The sequence below is a fragment of the Colias croceus genome, chromosome 20 (genome assembly GCF_905220415.1).
Source record: "Colias croceus chromosome 20, ilColCroc2.1".
Classification (NCBI taxonomy): Eukaryota; Metazoa; Arthropoda; class Insecta; order Lepidoptera; family Pieridae; genus Colias; species Colias croceus.
In genome coordinates, this window is record NC_059556.1 from 8061062 (window position 1) to 8080501 (window position 19440).

The following is a 19440-nucleotide window of genomic DNA, read 5'->3' on the forward strand; positions in this document are numbered from 1 at the left end:
ATGCATGAAAACCATACATACATACATACAAACCTTTCCTCTTTATAATATTAGTATAGATAGAGATAAAATTAATTTATCGAATTACTTTGAGATTGCTTACTTTGAGCTAGCCTACATTAATGCAAATTCACAAGCCTTTTGGTTCCCAACCAACGCGTTTGTTCATTTAGTTTATGAAAGTTAAAATACATAGTTTACTATACAGGTACGATTAGTACATAGTGATAGATGGTACAACAAACAGTTAGATAATATTAACAATATTACATACAATTAACTTTAATAACAAACAATTTTTAGTAATTTTGAACCAATATTTACAATCACGAAACTCTAAGTAGACCAACTCAAAAAGCGTCCACTAAAATTGACTCATATATAAAGAAATTGTAAGCTCGAGAACAATCAATTAGAAGGATGTTAATGTTGTAATAGCTTCAAGCCGGAGCCTTAAATGGTTTCCTAGATGTGCTTATTACATGTAAAACGGTCTGTAACTAACGTAAGTATCATCTTATTTCAAGTTTTAGTACTTAGGTAAGTTTACCGTTACTTTTGTGTTTGTGGTTCTAGTGTTGTAAAGGATAAATTAAATTCCCTATCCTTGTTTTGTAATTTAAGCTAATTTTAGAAATTACTTCTTCCAGAAGCTACAATTAGAAGGTTTCACCTGTTTCTCATTAATATGGATAAAAATCTAAGATGTCATATATCTAGATTAATTCGTGGTTCTTGCGCGTTTGGTTCGGTCCTCTCAGGGTTTCGAACTTTTCATCAAAACTTTACCAATTATTAATAAAACATGCACGTTTTATTATACTCATATGTGTGAATAATTCCATGTACTTCCGGCTAGCAGTTTTTACGTGAGGTACATGACTAATATTAATTTTCACAGTGAAATAACAATACGCACCTATACCTACCTAATATCGACACACTGCGCGGTAGGTAGATATACCAATCAATTGATATATTTTTATCATACAATTTTTATTATAACATACAGATTATTATATAGAGTTGCAAAACCTCTGGATGTATTCTGTATAAGCTTATCCGTCAACCAAAATTACAAAGTTAAGGAAAACTACGTCAAATACTATTAACTTTATTATCAAGAAGTGAGACTGGCGCTTAACATGGCAAAGAAAACTCAGATACCATTTAATTTAAAAAATATTTACCACAAACATAAATTAACATTGCATAAGCAATTAACAAATCATCGAGCTCAAATTATATACCTTTTTATACCTTATTGCAGGTGCAAATCGTAGCAATCACATCGTAAGATACTCCCCAGTCATTTCGCGTAATGACTGACAATTAAAATCGTTCAAATTATTGCTTACCTGCGTCTAATAAATACAATTTATTTCTGCAAGTTATAACGGCTGGTTTGTTTACTGTTTATGTATTTTGACTTTGTTTGTGATAACTTTGTTTCAATTTTTATCGTATTAGTTTATGAATTTCATGAATTAACTTTATATAATTTAGTGCATAAATCTATTTATCTCTACATCTCTATACAAGTGTCTCTACATAGGATGTTTAAGGGCGCTTTCAATTTAGTATGGTAGTATAGTATTAGTATTAAATTATATAAGGTGTACCTACCTATATCAAAAAGACTGACAGAATTAAGAAATAAAGTAAGTATTTATAGAACGACTACCTGAAATCGGTAAGTATATAATAACTATATTATATACTTCTAAATAAATAAATAAATATTATAGGACATTATTACAGAAATCGACCTAGTCCCACAGTGAGCTCAATTAAGGCTTGTGTTGTGGGTACTAGGCGACGATAAATATAATATTTAATAAATACATATTATATAGATAATAACACCCAGACCCAAGAACAAATAATTGAGTTCATAATACTTCTAAATAAATAACTTAGTTCCAACCAGACTATTATTTCACGTCATCCTTTTGATCTTCCATCCAATAAAAATAGTTCTATACAATATTGTCTTATAAACTAAACACGTGGTGCTGAAAAAGTTTTGACTAATAACACAGCCAGATGTCCGTGACCTACGTCAACGTAGCACGCTTCATATATAAACAACGGCAACGTAGCGCCGGTTTTGCTATTTAGTTTCAGGGTTGCTACCGTACAAAAAAATCCTTCTAATATTATAAGTGCGAACGCTTGTGAAGATGTATGGATGTTTGTTACTATTTCACGCAAATACTATTGAACCGATTATAATGAAATTTGGTATGTAGATAGATGAAGACCTAGAATAAGACATAGGCTACTTTATATCCCGGAAATCCCACAGGAACAGGAACTATGCGGGTTTTTATTTAAAAACGCGTGCGCAGCCACGGTCGGAAATCTAGTAAAACAATATTTTATGTGCATTAAACAACTGCTGATTCGCGCTATTGTAGTTTCTTTCGTCACCTTGCGTAGACCCTTATTCGCTAAAGACAATCTTCTATTTACACACACTACACTAAATGGGCAATAAATGTAATATTTATGGTATAACGGTGTCAGATTACATGAAATCAGGTCTCAAAGATACTTAACACAATTTGACTAGATTGGGTCTATATATTTAAGTCAGTATCTCTAACATAAATGTGTTCTCTTTATTAAGAGTTAAGACATAAATATTTCACATTAAAGATCGATAAGTCTATTTTCCGTTCAAGTATGTGATTGTTAATAGCCAAAGATTTTTAAGAGACTGGAGAGTTTGTTTGTTTGAACGCGCTAATCTCAGGAACTATTGGTCCGATTTGAAAAATTCTTTCGGTTTTACATAGCCGATCGAGGAAGGCTAAAGGCTATATATCATTAAGCTAAGACCAACACTGCGGGTAAAACCGCGGGGCACAGCTAGTTTAAAATATTTATAATTAAAGACGTTGACAACCCTATCCACCTCGAATAACACAAATAGTAAACCGTTGTAATGTTTACTATTTCTACGTTATTATTGTTTCGACTCCTTTGAGGCTGCCGCAAATAAATTGTTTGTGAGATAACTCCGATACGTTTGTATTTACAATTTATTGAATGCTAAGTGAATTGTAAATTACTAATTATTTATGTACTTTGAGTTTAAAGATACTTGATACCTAATGGTCATACGATACGGTTGATTACATCGTAATGTCTTATTGTATCGATAGTAATGTTCTTTTGTATGTAAACGTATGTTTATTGTGAAGACACGTTATAGATATGTTTTGGTAAATAATTATTGTGAGCGACAACTTTTGAGACCCGAATTTTAGTTTTAAAAAAAGTGACTATAACAACACTATTAGGTAGGTACTTATTTGTACTAAATATACTCATTTGATATTTGAAAAACGTAAAACATATTTTTAACCTGTAATAAAAAAAACCTTTCGTAAAGCTTAAATATCATATTTTAAAAAAAATATTATAATATTATCATACACGAACAAATCATAATGTTGGTTGATTTACACAATACAGAAGGTGAACCAAGATATTATAGCGAACTTTACATATTCAAAATCGATTCGTCAAGTGCTACAAAAAATGCCATCAAAAGAATAATAATCAATATGCATAAAAATGTAACCTGTCCCCTTGTGGGAAGATCTTTATCCCTCCGTCCCTCGGCTACCGAATTTAAATTAGTTTTTTCTTAATGTTCCCGAAATTTAAATTTCTAACGCCAAGATATAATTGTATGCTTGATAAATAGCTATCGTTGACAGATGATGTTAAACTAATTGATTGTTGTAGCTTCCAGAATATCAAGTTACATTGATTCGTTTTATTAAGTATTAGTTGTGTTGAAAATTTAACTACAAACTTGGGAGTTGGTATTGATCACAGATAACATTATAAAGCTGAAGAATGTGTTTGTTTGTTTGAAAGCGCCAATCTCAGGAACTACTAGTCCGATTTGAAAAATTCTTTCAGTGTTAGATAGCCCATTTATCGAGGAAGGCTTCGGCTATATACCTATTATCGTGCTAATACCAATAGGAGCGAAGCCACGTGAGTGAAACCGCGGGGCGCAGCTATTATTATTCTAATAATTAAAATAATTTTTATTAAAAAAAAATATTAATAGAATGACTCGATTTTCTCTTTAAAACAATGTTATCTTATTATTTTTGTATGTACCTATTAAGACGATTTGAGTGCCTAATTGAAATGCTTTTCTTGATAAATGAGTTAGATTTTGAAATAAACAAAATAAACTCAGCATGAGATTGCTCCTTTAGAAGATTTGAATTTACATAATAATATTATTATTGCTACTGTTTCATTCCCTTCCATCTTGAGAAAAAAAAGTTCTAAAATAGATTCCCTGTAGAGATATCCGAATTCGATCAGATTCAATCCGGTTTTCTTATAAAGAAAAAAAATCTTTTAAAGTATGCTTGTATAATAAAAATTACTTATGTCTTGTCATTTTGAAAATTTGTAGCAACTGCCACTGATATAATATTATGTCTTGGTGTTTATTAAAAGTGTCTATAAACACGTTTTTTTTGTAATAATTCTATGCTTCCTAAACCGTAGTACCTATTTGTTATAGACACGTAAACATAATAGAAATCCATAAATCCTATTGAAAAAACAGTGATTTCAAATTGTACCCATCTTCCTTATGGAATGGTGCAGCTACGCTTAACCTCTGTAATCGCTCACAACATCAAAACCCGCATCGTTTGAAGGATCTCACTGATGAGTGACATCAAGTGACGTTAATAAATCAGTAACTCGATACATTATATTAGTAGGTAGGTACTATTTTCGACTTGCAAAAACATATGAGTAACAAAATGAGTAATAGCCATACATACATACATAATACAACTAAAATATTCTGGTCTACGGTAATGATCGCATCAAAAATTTATTCAAAAATAATTGAAACAAAAACGAGGGGAAAAGCTAGGTAGGTAGGTACTTACTTAGATTACAAAATAAAAGACAGATGGAGCGTTGCCGAACTAAACCGAATGATTTAACGTCATTTTCAATAAAGCTATGTGTGCTGTCATTTCGCCGCTGCACTGTACGTACACGGTGCTTCTGTGTGCGTGTAATGTTACCGGATATTGAAAAATTTCCCAAATTTTTCCCCGACTACGGAAAAAAGAGGGTTATGTTTTTCGAGTTTATGTATGTATGTATAATATTTCTTTGACACGCACTGCAGTATAAACCGTTGGACCGATTTTGAGATGTGAGGTTTCATTGCAATCATATGAATTATTATGTTAGTGGCGATATTGACGTAGGCTATACACATAAATTAGCAGTCAAGTTTTAATTTTTATTTTAATATAATTTCGGGTTTAATGGGTTTATGATAATTTTTTTTATAATATTGTAAAATTTATTTTATTATATAAAGTACCTGCCTACTAAAATTATATTATACTAGCTTTCCACCCGCAGCTTCGCCCGCGCAGTCAAAGAAAAACCCGCATAGTTCCCGTTCCCGTGGGATTTCTGGGATAAAACCTATCCTATTTCCCGGGGTAAAAAGTAGCCTTTGTCCTTTCTCGGGTATCAAAATATCTCTATACCAAATTTCATGCAAATTGGTTCAGTAGTTAAGGCGTGATTGAGTAACAGACAGACAGACAGACAGAGTTACTTTCGCATTTATAATATTAGTATGGATGGACAAAATAATTATATTCAATTTTTAATTAAATAAATCACATAAAAAAATGTTTCAATATTAATTATAATAATTAAATTATTTTTTATTTTTCAAATATATGAATGCGAATAGCGGTAGTTTTTAGTCGAGAATACGGGACATTTTATTTTCATCATGGAGTTCACATATATTAAATCGCTAGCGAAAATGACTATGACGTTTTTAAGCTTTATAAAAGTAACAAAATAATGTATTATGCTTATTAAAATAATCTAATAATGATCATGAACCTTTAGTGCACTATACAAATAATCACATTCACGATCGAAAAATCCAACAGCATTACCCTGAAGATCTTTTAACCATTTTACCGTTTTACCAATAAAAATGGCAAATTCATTTTCAAAATACTGGCAACATACGTTGAAGTTTTGTATTCCTTCATATCTGTAAAATTATTATTCGTTTATAGAAATAAATCAGCCAAATAATCTACAGAAAACCTGTGAAACGATGTTTCATCTTTTTTTTTGTTTTCGGGAACAAATTTTACAGCGTTTTATTATCACAAGACAGCATTTTTTTTACTAAAATTGCAAACCCTTTTTGACGTATTTCATGACACTATATGCGCTATAGCACTGGTGCAGCGACGTATTTGTTTTTGATTTCGTATTTTCTTTGACAAGGGCGACGGGCGGTTGTCATGCTCCATCTGTACTTTATTTTGTAATCTAAGGGTACTTAATTAATAAAATTAGATAAAACGATTTTATTTCATTTCAGTGAATTCTCGTGCAGTTGGGTTATATTTGATATTTCATCTTCAAATCGTAAATTTTGCTTGCATCAAATATGATTTAAAAGAAAAAAAAGTACAAAGTAGTCCCTAAATTAAAAAAAATAAATAGATAGTAACTTTTTCTAAAAGGTCACTATTTCAAAAGAACCATAAAATCTAAAGCTACTTAAAAAAAAGTGCATAAATTAAATAAAATCCGACACCTTCGACCGATCGAGTACCAGGCGGACATAAAAGAGGTGCAACGTTCGAACGCTACAGTTACTTGTAACACGAAACCTCGTAAATGTATTAATATGGCATGATCATTGTCAGTGATGCATTACGCGGCATTTCTATATGATATTCAATATAAGCATTTTAAAACCACTTTTGTCAGTGCTTTTAGTCGTATTTCAGTTGTTATAAATTAGATACTTAGGTACCTTAATAGAAAAATCTGATTAATTGTTAAGTCTTGTTACAAAAAATACAAAGTTTTTCAAGATATACCTAACACCAGGAAGTTACTAGGTAGGTAATTAATATTCACAAATAGCTATATCATTAATGACTCCTAATTTTTTCTTAAAATATTGTACACATATTTGAATGCCATAAAATAAAAAATATCAATATCGTAGTTTGTTAGCTCTACGTAGTAAACATACATTTATTAATCTGTGACTCTACTTCATGCATCGAAAGTACATGATAAAAAACAATAAATTTGAGAGCAAAGCTTTATAAAAAAATTTGAGTACAACTGCCCAAAAACAGCAAAACCTTTAATATTACCCTCATACGTTGAAAGAACAAAAATTGCACAAAAAATCCCCAATTTACCTAACATTTATTTTTAACAATAGGATTAATGCAGGGAACAGGTGTTCCACTTTCATTATTATTACGAGACATTAGTTTACGCATTAAGGTAAAAAAAAACTTGAGCTTTCGGAATCAAATCGGTATACGACAATGATTGCTTTATGTCAAAAAATAATATGGCCATAGTGGTCAAGTGTGCATTGAAAAATGCATCTTATTACATCGCGATAAATTTTGATGTAGCTTGCATATAAGAAGGTAGTTGTGCTCCTATGCAATTAGACGTCTTTGAGGTCGTTGTTACTCTGGGGATACTAAAGCACAGGTGTCCAACGTTCGGCCGGTGCGAGAAAGATGTTCATATAAAATCCTTATAAGTTAGAGAGGGATGGTAAGAAAATAAACGAACTTGTTTACCACTTTTTCTTTTTTTTCTCTCCCTAGCCTATGTTCGTGACGGATCTTTTTTTTCTCATTTTGTTTTGTTGCTTCGCCTTTTTGGATTATTCTGTTGCTTTTTAATATATTTCCACTTATTTTTTTTCAATATCTTTATGTTGCATGAATTCTTATTTTGTGGTATATAACAATAAATACATAATAAATAATACACATACGTACATAAAAGCTCAAATAATATACATACTTGGGTTTAGGTCGATTATAGACTATTAGAAATAATAGAAAAAAAAAATTCAAAATTAAAGTGCAGGAATACCTACGTTAGCCATGTAATCCATACTAATATTATAAATGCGAAAGTAACTCTGTCTGTCTGTCTGTTACTCAATTACGCCTAAACTACTGAACCAATTTGCATGAAATTTGGTATGGAGATATTTTGATACCCGAGAAAGGACGGTACCTTTTATTGCGAAATATGTACCACGGGCGAAGCCGGGGCGGACCACTAGTAGGTAATAATAATATGAATAATATCATCCAACTGTCAATGTCATAAAGGCGAATATTGATGCATTTTGTTGCCCAATCACAAAATAACTATTGAACCGATTTTATGCAAATAGACTATAGTTTGAAATAATAGTTAAAAATTAGTTCTCCTTTAAGCACGTGGTTATTAATCTCTAGAACTTCAAATAATATATTGGTATTGGTATCCTGGTTTCACAAACCAGTGTCAATATAATGAGTTCGCTTATTATTTCGGGATTGTATGGAATTATGTCGCCCTAATGGTATTTCTGAAGTAAATCGCATTATCAGATTATTTGTTCTTTTCTTTTATTGTGGTGTAAGCATTTATTGAGATGAACATTTGCATAAGTATCTACTTAACTATGAGGTTTTTTGTGGACTTTTTGGGGAATTTTTGGAAAGAATATGTATGATACCTATGTAGTGATTTATGTGAAAATTTTATGTGATTCAATAGGTCCAATAGGTCTAAGGTAAAAAAAATACGAATTTAAAAACGAAGTCCTTTTTTGTGTCTGTTAAAAATAATGAACTTTTTACATTCTGACTAGATAACACGATGGTCTACTAAAATATGTATGTATAACCCGATAAGAATATTTTACAAATAAGTACTTTAATTTTTAAACCGAATATGAAATCAAAGAATCAATCCATTGATTTTATTCCAAGAGCTTACAAAAGCATCGTACAATTATTCACATGCAATGCCAAAGAATAATCATTACAATCTTGTGCGTAATCTGTTGGTCACACACACACACACACAATCAGTCAGTACACACACACAGTGAGTACACCCACACAGACGCATAACGTAAAACCAGTAGCAAGCGAGTTTATACTATACCGAACGGTAATCATCGTGATATTGTGTACTGGTTACAAAATAGATCTAATCCTATTTATATCGTGTGATTTAATATTGGGAATTATTGCGAAATAACCTACTTGATAACTAAAGTTGAAACGGTTACTATGTTCGATCTATTGTATTAATATCTATCATGGATGTGCAATTGAAGTGAAACTTCTTTATCGGGGTTGGAAAAAAATTTAGTGTAACATTTTTTCGTTACGCGTGACATTTTTCCGTTACGCGCCATCTTTTTCATATCCCTACCACGCGTGATTCGTATTTCTGTAAAGTTGCATATAGTAAATTATTTTTTTAAAAATAAAGAAGTTTTACTTACTATTTTACTTACGTGTGTACCTCGCATGTACTAGTGTACACGCACACATTTTTTTTTTTTGCGGTTGGATCATGAACGAGTACTTACGTCTTGATAATTTAAATCTGATAAAGATTTATGTATTTAATTTGAAGACAAAGTCACATAGGCTATGATAGCGCATAGGCTATTTTAAAGTCAGTTACATGCAAGTAATCTATTGGCTTCGCTACACATTTAGCAATATCATTCAAATGCATGGTTTTTGTGTGTACCTTTAAAATAATAAAAACGAGCTCGTGAATATAATAATATAATAAAATATAATAATTTGACATATTTTACGTTATCATAGCTTCACGTTCTTTTTTATGCAAAAACTATGCAAATACAGATCACGCTTGACCAAAACACAGAAATCGCAATAAAAAAACTTTACGCATATATTTTGCGACAGATTTATGCAGTTATAAATATTACTGGTACTAATGATTTCTTGTAGGGCTATTCTACTACGGACAGCACATAAATAACATAGTTATTGTGATCGGGACATTTATGAATATGTGCTTGATATAATCTGATGCATAAAATCATTTTATGTGCTGATATTGAGTGCAAATGTTTGCTATTATGATATCCTTTATCTTAGACGTGGTGAGTGATCCTAATACTGTTACATCACTACATAGTATAAAACAAAGTCGCTTTCTCTGTCCATATGTCCCTTTGTATGCTTAAATATTTAAAACTACGCAACGGATTTAGATGCGGTTTTTTTTAATAGATAGAGTGATTCAAGAGGAAGGTTTGAGTATATAATTTATTAGGTTTTAGATACAGCGGGCGAAGCCGCGGGCGGTAAGCTAGTGTTCCTCATGTTTATAAACATGGATATATTACAAGCATGGTGTTGAGTAAAATGAAGCATGTTCCTATATTTTCATTCAATTGTAGTATTATAATAATATTATGGCAATTAAGTAATTGTGAATTATAAACAATGATTTAGGCAATCGTTGGACGCTGTTAATTTTTTTTCATTATAAGTGTTCTACTTACAACATTAATGAAAAAAGTATACAATTTCATAAATACGCTTCACGGCTTCCTGCCCCGATTTGCAAACCATAAGAACTAATGTAGGTACATACAAACAAAATTTTATATTTATTATTGAAATATTAGAACACATTTGCGAACTGTACCTCGCCAAGTCCCACCAAAACACGTGGTACGAGAAAGAGAGAAAATATAAACCCTTTAATTTATGCCACGATAGTACTCGTATCTTGAAAATAAAATATCATCTTATTCTTATTTTGGGTCACTGGCCTCGACTTGTTCTGTGATATGACGTGCAGTCGATTGTTTGTTTTGTTGACTTGGCGAAATATAGACTTGGGATAGGGAAATGCTTTAGCCTATACAACTACCTAGGTATATTAAGTATAGTTTTGCTGAAAATTGAATTTACGACAGAAAAGTTTCTTTAGCTTTCAAAGCGCATCTGGTAGGTACAAGAATTAATAGCATCCTGCCCCCCTAGCCAAGTGGCTTTCTGTTAGCGTAGCGTTCAATAGAATAGACTACGAATGTATGAGATTGACGTAAGCTGTAGATACGTTTATCTAGGGGGGCTGATATTTTGAGTTTTTCTATATTATGTTTATTTTTTATACCTTTTTTTTACTGTTTACCTTAGTCTATCGTCCACAATTTTGACTACTAGACGGCGTTGTAATAAATTTTAAAACTTCCTAAATCCTGAATTCATATAAAAAGCCACACAACCAAATTGTAACACATATGATTAACGCTCATAAAATATGAAACATACCAAAACGGCCACTTAAATTCGTATAAAAAAGCCCATAAATCTGAGGTCAGAAACCACGGCTTCTGGAATTGGTGTTTCGATACGGGCCGAAAATATTTAAATGCCAATAAAATAACCTAAAATTGAGAGCCCAAAAGCGGGTTCCCGCAAGCAATATTTCTTGATACGGGCTGGTCCAAGAACTAAGGATAGTAAGCCACAGTAGCATCTATCCTTTCCAAAACTTACTTCTTACTCAATCCTGAATAAGGAAGCGAATGAAAGAGTCTTCTACATTGAGATTATCTTCATCACATTAATATTCACCTAATTCCATCGAAACTATTCCACTAAATAAAGATTGTTAAAACGACTTTGAAAACGCTGGCGGAGCCGCGGGCAGAAAGCTAGTATGTAGGTACTTACTAAAATTATGAAGGATTATTTACATTCATGCACACAATCATAATCTTCCACATTTATAATAATATTAGTCAAATATCAATAACTACTAAATTCAAAACCAGAAACTAGTACGATAAAGATCTTAACGTACCCAACGTTTCGAAATATTATTAGGTATATTGGCGTAATACAGTCGTATCGAATATTGAAAATAACACCTTAAATGGTAATCCAATTATAACTTACAATTTTAATATTATTTGTATATTAAAACGTGTTTATTTACTATGCCCATTTTCCACACAGTCAATTTACAATAATTATTGGACTTACAATAAAAACGTAACGTACCAGCTGCGCAGAAATAGGTGAAGGTAGTTTTAATTAATTACTCTCATCATATCAAGAAATGGTATTTAGTATTTACTATAAAATGTTCACAAACAAAAGTAAATGTTCACATTAATATAAAACAAAAGTAACTGGTCATTTACAGAATCCCTACCATCATTCTTGAACGTTAAAACCAGAAGAGTGCACTAAAAACTTTTTGTATAAAACTCCATGCATACGTTTATCACGGTCATATTTCGTGCTATGTCACGTGTCACTGCACTAATGCTTTCCAAATGATTACCATATTTCCATAAGAAAGCCGGTCCCGCGTAGCGCAGTAGCTGTAGATAAGATGGTTGGTTTTGTTTTCAATGAATCATTGTATTTCTTCAAGTCGAACGTATTGACAAAAGGAACAAAACTCACCATTCTGTTGGTTGGACTTAAATTTGTTTACGTCGTTTACCAATTTGTAACGTAGATGATTTACAGTTTTTGTTAACGCAGTATAGAAAACATTGTTTACTTACAATGCAATGATAATGCCTTATCAGTTTTGGCATTGGATTTTTATTTTGTTGTGTCATCAAGTGTTACAATGTAGACTGTATCAGTCTCAGAATATTTCATCTAATGTTAGAATCAATATTTTTGTTAGTTCCTACTGCGCATATTTTTCATATCTATTACAGAATAATATGCTTACAATGTCCTAAAAATTAATAAAGTTAATCACATATTTTCATAACCAGTAACACAGCTACATTATAAAATGTTACAAAAGTGCTCTTACAAGTATTCCAATAAAGAAAAAATGATTGAAGAACCACCCTAAATATTCATAATATCCAGCATGCCTGATAAACGTTAAATAACCTATTAAACTAAATACAAAAACATCCAATAAGAAGCTGACAGAACATAGCTGCGTCAAGCCGTCACTGTCATCGCACATTGTATGCAAATGCTTATGAAGTTTAACTTATTAATTGTAGTTGCTAGCGTATGAATAATGATGTACACGGGTTACAGACAAAGCGAGTAAACGTAAGTTATGAATGTTTATATCTGTCAAAATTGTGAAGTTAAATAAATGACAGTGCATGTGCAATTAGCATCGCTAGAGTGTTTATAGTCTGTGCAAGGATGACGTAAAGGTAGGTTAGATAGCGTGGAAGAAATAATGTACAATTAATTGTTAAATATAAGTTTTTGTGTATGAAGATGGTGTATTAAATTGTACACCTGGGAAATGACACAATATTTTTTTAAAAAGAACGAACAATATATTCGTGTATCTTTTATTCCAAAATGGTCATATTTTGTGAGATCCTTATTTTTAGTTTTATTACTTAAATACTTTGGTTTTAAATTGTTGAATAGGTAATTCGGTACCTTCAGTTCGAAAGAAGCTCAGATCAAATAACAAAACAGTAAAAAGCTTATTTACGATATAGGCAATTCAACTCGTTTAAAGAACACGGCTACCGAGATAGAAAAATCTCTAATATATTATTATTAAATAAGTATCTCCGTTGAAGATGATAGTTTGATTGTATTTAATAGCCCTATGATTTACTATACCATAATAATTGGATTAACAATTAAGTTTAATAATGTATCGTTTTATTTAAACGGTCTGTTGCTTAATACTTAATAGTAATATAGTAAATTCGAATACTCGATTGTTGTTTTTGTGAGTTATCTTAATTTTACTAAGATTTATGCATTCAAGTTTTAATTATTAGGTAGTTTTTATTGATGGAATTATCGAGGTAATAGGCTTCCCATTGGTACATAATTATTATGAAATAGTATCCTTAAAAATATGTAAGTTAGAACGTCTATAATTAATTTAAAAATGAAAGCTCTAGTATTCTTGTAATTTCAGACTATCGAATCAGGCAGGAAATTATCATACCATTATAATCGCGAATGTTTAAAGTTTTGAATTCAAATTCAAAATTTATTCGATTAGACTCTTCTAGAAGCACTTTTGAATCATCTTTACTATAATTTACCACTTCTAAAACCGTTCATCTGATCCCAAGATATTTAGAACCGATTGTAATAGTTTCTTCCAAACAGTTCTTACAGTATCGACTTTTCGACTTTCGTTGCGTATTAAAGCTCAGCCTCTAACTTTCTCATGGCTTGTTCCATCGAATCTATTTATAAAGCCAATCTTCAGTGGCATCAAGATAATTGTCGTTAAGTGCATAATCGCCTTTAAACGCCTAACTGTGCCTGATGGCGTCTGATTTAAAGCAAGTATAAAATTGTTTTCAGGCATTATAATTATTAGTATCGCTTTTAATCCATTTAAATATTTTACTTGAATTTGAAATATGTTTGCATATAGTACGGGTAATTATGGAGGGTAATGTGAACGTTTAAATTTTAATGTGTAGTTAAAAGTTGTTAGATGCTTATTGAAGAAGGAAACAAAGTATGTTTGCAAATGTTTCGGCTTGTTTTATGGTTCTGTTAATTGGCTGTTACGTGCTATTATGTTTTGAATATATAATAAGAAAAGTGCAAATATTGTAAGTTATCCTGAAATAGATCTTATTCTTACAATACAATAGATTGAATGAAATTTTAATATGAATATAATATGGATTAGAGATAACAAGTACCATTTGTTCATTGTTTATTTAAATTTACTCTTTGTGTATAACAGTCTTATAAAATAAAAGTAAAACAACACCATGCAAAATGTACAAATATCACGTGTTTGAATGGAATTTCTTTAAAAATTTTAGAATATATTTTAATATTAAACGCACTCAGTAGCCACAAAAATGTATTAACATTTCAATTAAACTTATAAATATAAACCAGTTTCGCTCACCCACCAAAATCTGAATAAAACATTCAACTGTTTTCGTGATAATTCAATTAATCACTGAATCAAATAACTTGAATGGTACTTATAGGATTAAATAGTTGACAATCATCTTATATGTGGTCAATTCTTACTGACCATGTTGAATAAACTTGATGTATGGGAATTTTAAATTATCTGTGACCCTAAAGGTCGATAACGACAATGGTGCTTCAAGTATTATATTTTAATTTATTTATTAATTTTAAATTTAATTGATTTTTCTGGTTGTTTGTGTTTTAAAATCTCTTGTAAGATGTAGAAAAAAGACGAATTAAATAAATTATAATGCGAAAATACATAAAACATTTAAAACTGAACAATATTTTATGAAAGGAAGCTTCCATTTCTTACCAAAGAAGAAAGAGAATTATCGTTGAAATAAGGTTTTTTTATAATCATCGAAATTAAAACTATAAAGTTATATTACTGCCAAGTGCCAATTAATATAATTTTAACACGTATCTTTTACTCTCATTACTACTGTAATTAAAAGTACATAAACTAATACAATAATTATAACATTATATTTTGAAGTCTAGGTATTACGATATTAATCAAATAAATGAGGTTTAGTAGCCATTTCATTGTCTGACCAATGATGCAACATCTATCGATACTTGATTTATAGCTCATAAACCATTTTATCGATACAACACGTTTAATGGTCACCTCACTGTTTATGTTCGAGTATCAAAGACTTGCTTATTTTTCCTACTTCGGTTTAACTTTTCCGCAAGTTTTTGGTTTATATGGCTATTGCTAAAAATAGTATCGGAATGTTGGTTGGTTTATGATTGCCGAAATGTTATAAATGTGATGCAAGCTTTAGTAATTAATTTAAACAAGTTTACAATTGAATACGGCTACAATTTTATTAAATATCAATATACGATTTTACATTCTGTATCGTATTGTGCCGCGCGGTTTCACCCGCGTGGCTCCGCTCCTGTTGCCTGTTGGTCTTAGCGTGATAATATAATATAGCCTATATTACGGATAATGTAGCTTTCGAATGGTGAAAGAATTTTTAAAATCGGTCCAGTACTTTATGAGCCTATTCATTACAATCAATCAAACAAACAAACAAAGTTTTCCTCTTTATAATATTAGTGTAGAGTGCAGTAGATAACATTAAAATCTTCAATATATTACCTATGTAATTCCCTTCGTATTATAAAGATGATAACGAAATTATTATTTACCTAAAGCTTACCAAAGGAAATTTGAATAAATAATGAAACGGAGCTATAAATAAAGAATAAGTATACATTTTAAATAAACTAAATTCTATATACGCTATAGACCTACAAAACACCTGTGTTACGCGTCCAGTAAAAAAAGCTGCGAAAGAATATTAAGGATAGTCTAAAATTTACATAGCTCTTGAAATTAAATTTATTAAATGGAAACTCGAGTACATACTTGTTAGGTTAATGTTTATGGATAATACTTAGAATAAGTGCGTTTACATGCAAAACGCATAAAGGATTTCAAAAGGTTTATGACTGTTTAGAATAATCTAAAATTTAATTTATCACAATTGTTATGATAAATTAAATTCTAGATTAAACAATCACTTCATAGTATAAAACAAAGTCGCTTTCTCTGTCCCTATGTCCCTTTAATATGCTTAAATCTTTAAAACTACGCAACGGATTTTGATGAGTTTTTTTTAATAGATAGAGTGATTCAGGAGGAAGGTTTTAGTATATAATTTATTAGGTTTTAGACAAAGCGGGACAAGCTGCCGGTGGTAATTAGTATTGTATATAGGTATAGTAGCTAGTATGATTTATTATATTTTACATACTTAATGAATCTAAAAAGTATCACACAGTTACGAAATCATTATGTAGTTACAATATCAATGAAATCATAGGTACCAAATGAACATCTTTTCTAACGACACATGAATGCCTATTTAGTAGTTGTTAAACGATGATCAAATTAAAGTCAAAGTTGAGACAACCAACCAGTTTGAATAGAAAACAATAGCTAATCCGAACCAGACACCTTACGTAATGCAAGTTAGATGTTGCGGTTATTCATCCAACCTCATCCACTATATTACGAACGTTGCACTTTAGAGAGAGACGTACTATGGGCGAACACCCGTCCCGCTCGCACAGCGGCCGGTCGCTGCACGTGCGCCTTGACAAAACGGGTTTCGTCTGCGGACGAAGATTTTAATAATTTCTGTTCCTTATAACCTCTTTGGATATCCTGGTCGCCTGGTACTCATATCATCGATCTCATTGATAACAAATTGCTCGTCCTTTGTTCTGTCGCTTCGAATCTCGATACTTGTACGTTGTTAATGTCCCATTTATTTCTGTGATTCTGCTCATATTTTTTGTCCTTTTCTGTTTTTTTTTTTTTTGCTTACCAAGTTCACGTGTCTTCCGTTGCATCTTTGTAGAAAAAGTGGTTGTAGGTAGTTCTTAAATTAATTCGTGATTTTATATGTCAATTCGTTACTTCGTTAGTTTTGTTTGTTGAGTTCAGTGCTATTAGATCCAGAATTTAATTAAATTTAGGATTATAAAAAAAAAAAACATTTACAAACATCATACGAATAATGCGTGACAAAGACATTTTTTATATTTAGTTTTAGAGTATTCATATTCAAATGCAGTTTAAACATTTCTCAGGGATATTTTTATTACATGACCTGTAATTTGTAAATTTCACATTTCAATCAACTAATTTGTTTTTTTTTTTCTTTCCCCAGATCGCCCTTTCTCCGAGTCTGACATCGAGCGTCCATCACAATCGCCTCCATTCTGCCGTTTATCTGCATCATCACCACCTTTAACCTTTCCACTCGACATGGACCTTGACGACGACGTATTTGTCAGCCCTAGAACAGACAGCGGGAACGATCCCTTCTCGACCACAAACATAGAAATATTCAGATATGGCAGCCCTAGGACACCCGCGGGAGTACTATTGAGTCCTAGACGGGATTCCTCCTTCAGTTTTCTGACGAGCGAGAAGCATTGGCGGGATAAGGGCGGGACAGACGTGGCTGATGGAATTATGGACACTGATGTGGTGAGTCTTGTGTGTTTACTGTTTACGTACTCCTGGTAAATTGGAATTTGGAACTAATTTTGTATGTGAGAGTTTTGGCTGAAGTAAAGTAGGTAGGTGGTATCTTACAAAAACTGTTATTTCGACATAGATTTAAGTTAGTCTAGATTTGAAATACTTATTATGGTGCTACGGTCTACGGTGCAAATTTTTAAAATCGTACTTGAAAATATTAACCAAAATAAGGTCAAAATATTATGTGAAATTGCCTATTATGGACTTTATCGGTAACTAAATGGTAATGTAACCAGTCCTTTATCTTCAAAAAATGTATAAAACAGACTATTAGTATCTACTTACTACAGTTAAATGATGGTATTGCTTCGTTTGAACTAACTGACTCACTAGGTTTAATTCAGTTTTTCCTGTGAAAAAGAAAATGGATTTTTTACTAGCAAATAATTAATTAGGTAACGGTTGCGCGCCATTCACGCTAATTACGCGGTACCGTCTCATATTATAAACATTTTGATTCCCTATTTCACCTATGTAAAATTATTTTCTCATAACAAGACGTACTCTCTAATATATAGAAATAAAATATACGTAACAAACATACAGACAAAGTATCATGTATAATATTAAAAAAATGGGTACATGTGTAATATTAAAAAATTGTGAGATGTATAATGTATTATTGCAAATCCACTGCGTCAATTAGTTATTTATCGTTTTGGTTCAAATTGATAATGTCAGCTGTTTGAGATAAAGAAATGCTAGAAGGTAGGTAGGTATAATAATTATGTATTTAATTAGTTTTAATTACGTGTTACTAATTTCATTCAGGGCTATGTTTAATTAATAGATGTAACATTTGCTAGAACCGCAGTTCTCAACTCATAATAGATCTTATACGAAAAATAAAAATAAAAATGAGATCAATCTATCACGAATCTCGAACAATAATTATTTACGCACTAACATAGTACGTGCAAATTGTCATCATTTTAAAATATGTATATCCAATGTTATTTTTTATACTTACCGCACGTGCGGGCCTTTGTTAGCGCGCATATGATTCATACCTATGTGTCGATGAACCTGTATATTATGTGCTAACTTTGTATCTTATAGCTGTATCAGTTAAAAATATACGCAAATATTACGAGTTACGACCCATAAATATAGTGTTTTGGCCTAAAAAGCAATTAACATCTCCGAATAAAGTGTGAAACAACACTTTTACTTTTCATATGCATGTTTAATGTACCGTTAACGAGTGCATCTGTTGTGATTAACATGTGCTAGTTTCAATTTTCAACCTACAAATACGGTATTTCTGTTCAATACTTTTAAGAGATTCACGATTCAGAATCCCGATACGATTTAAAGTAAATTTTATTGAAAATAAACGCCTAGCGCAAATGCAGAGCAACAAAACTCCTATCGTAAAGATTGCTTTTCCTAACAGTCAGGCGTAAGATAAAAAATATTACTAAGTACAAAATATAAGGGTGCAATTATATTGTTAATGTTACAATAGCAATACAATAAAATAAAAAGCGCTGACTGAAGCGGAAATTAAATCTT

General features: G+C 31.2%; 1 protein-coding gene across 1 annotated transcript in view; it reads left to right on the forward strand.

Annotated features, from left to right (window-relative positions):
- LOC123700847 overlaps nt 1-19440 on the forward strand; it is an 87266-nt gene that overhangs the window by 50607 nt on the left and 17219 nt on the right. The window contains exon 2 of the mRNA XM_045648191.1: nt 17549-17871. Within this exon, the coding sequence (XP_045504147.1) occupies nt 17549-17871 (323 nt within the window). The remainder of the gene's footprint in view (nt 1-17548; nt 17872-19440) is intronic.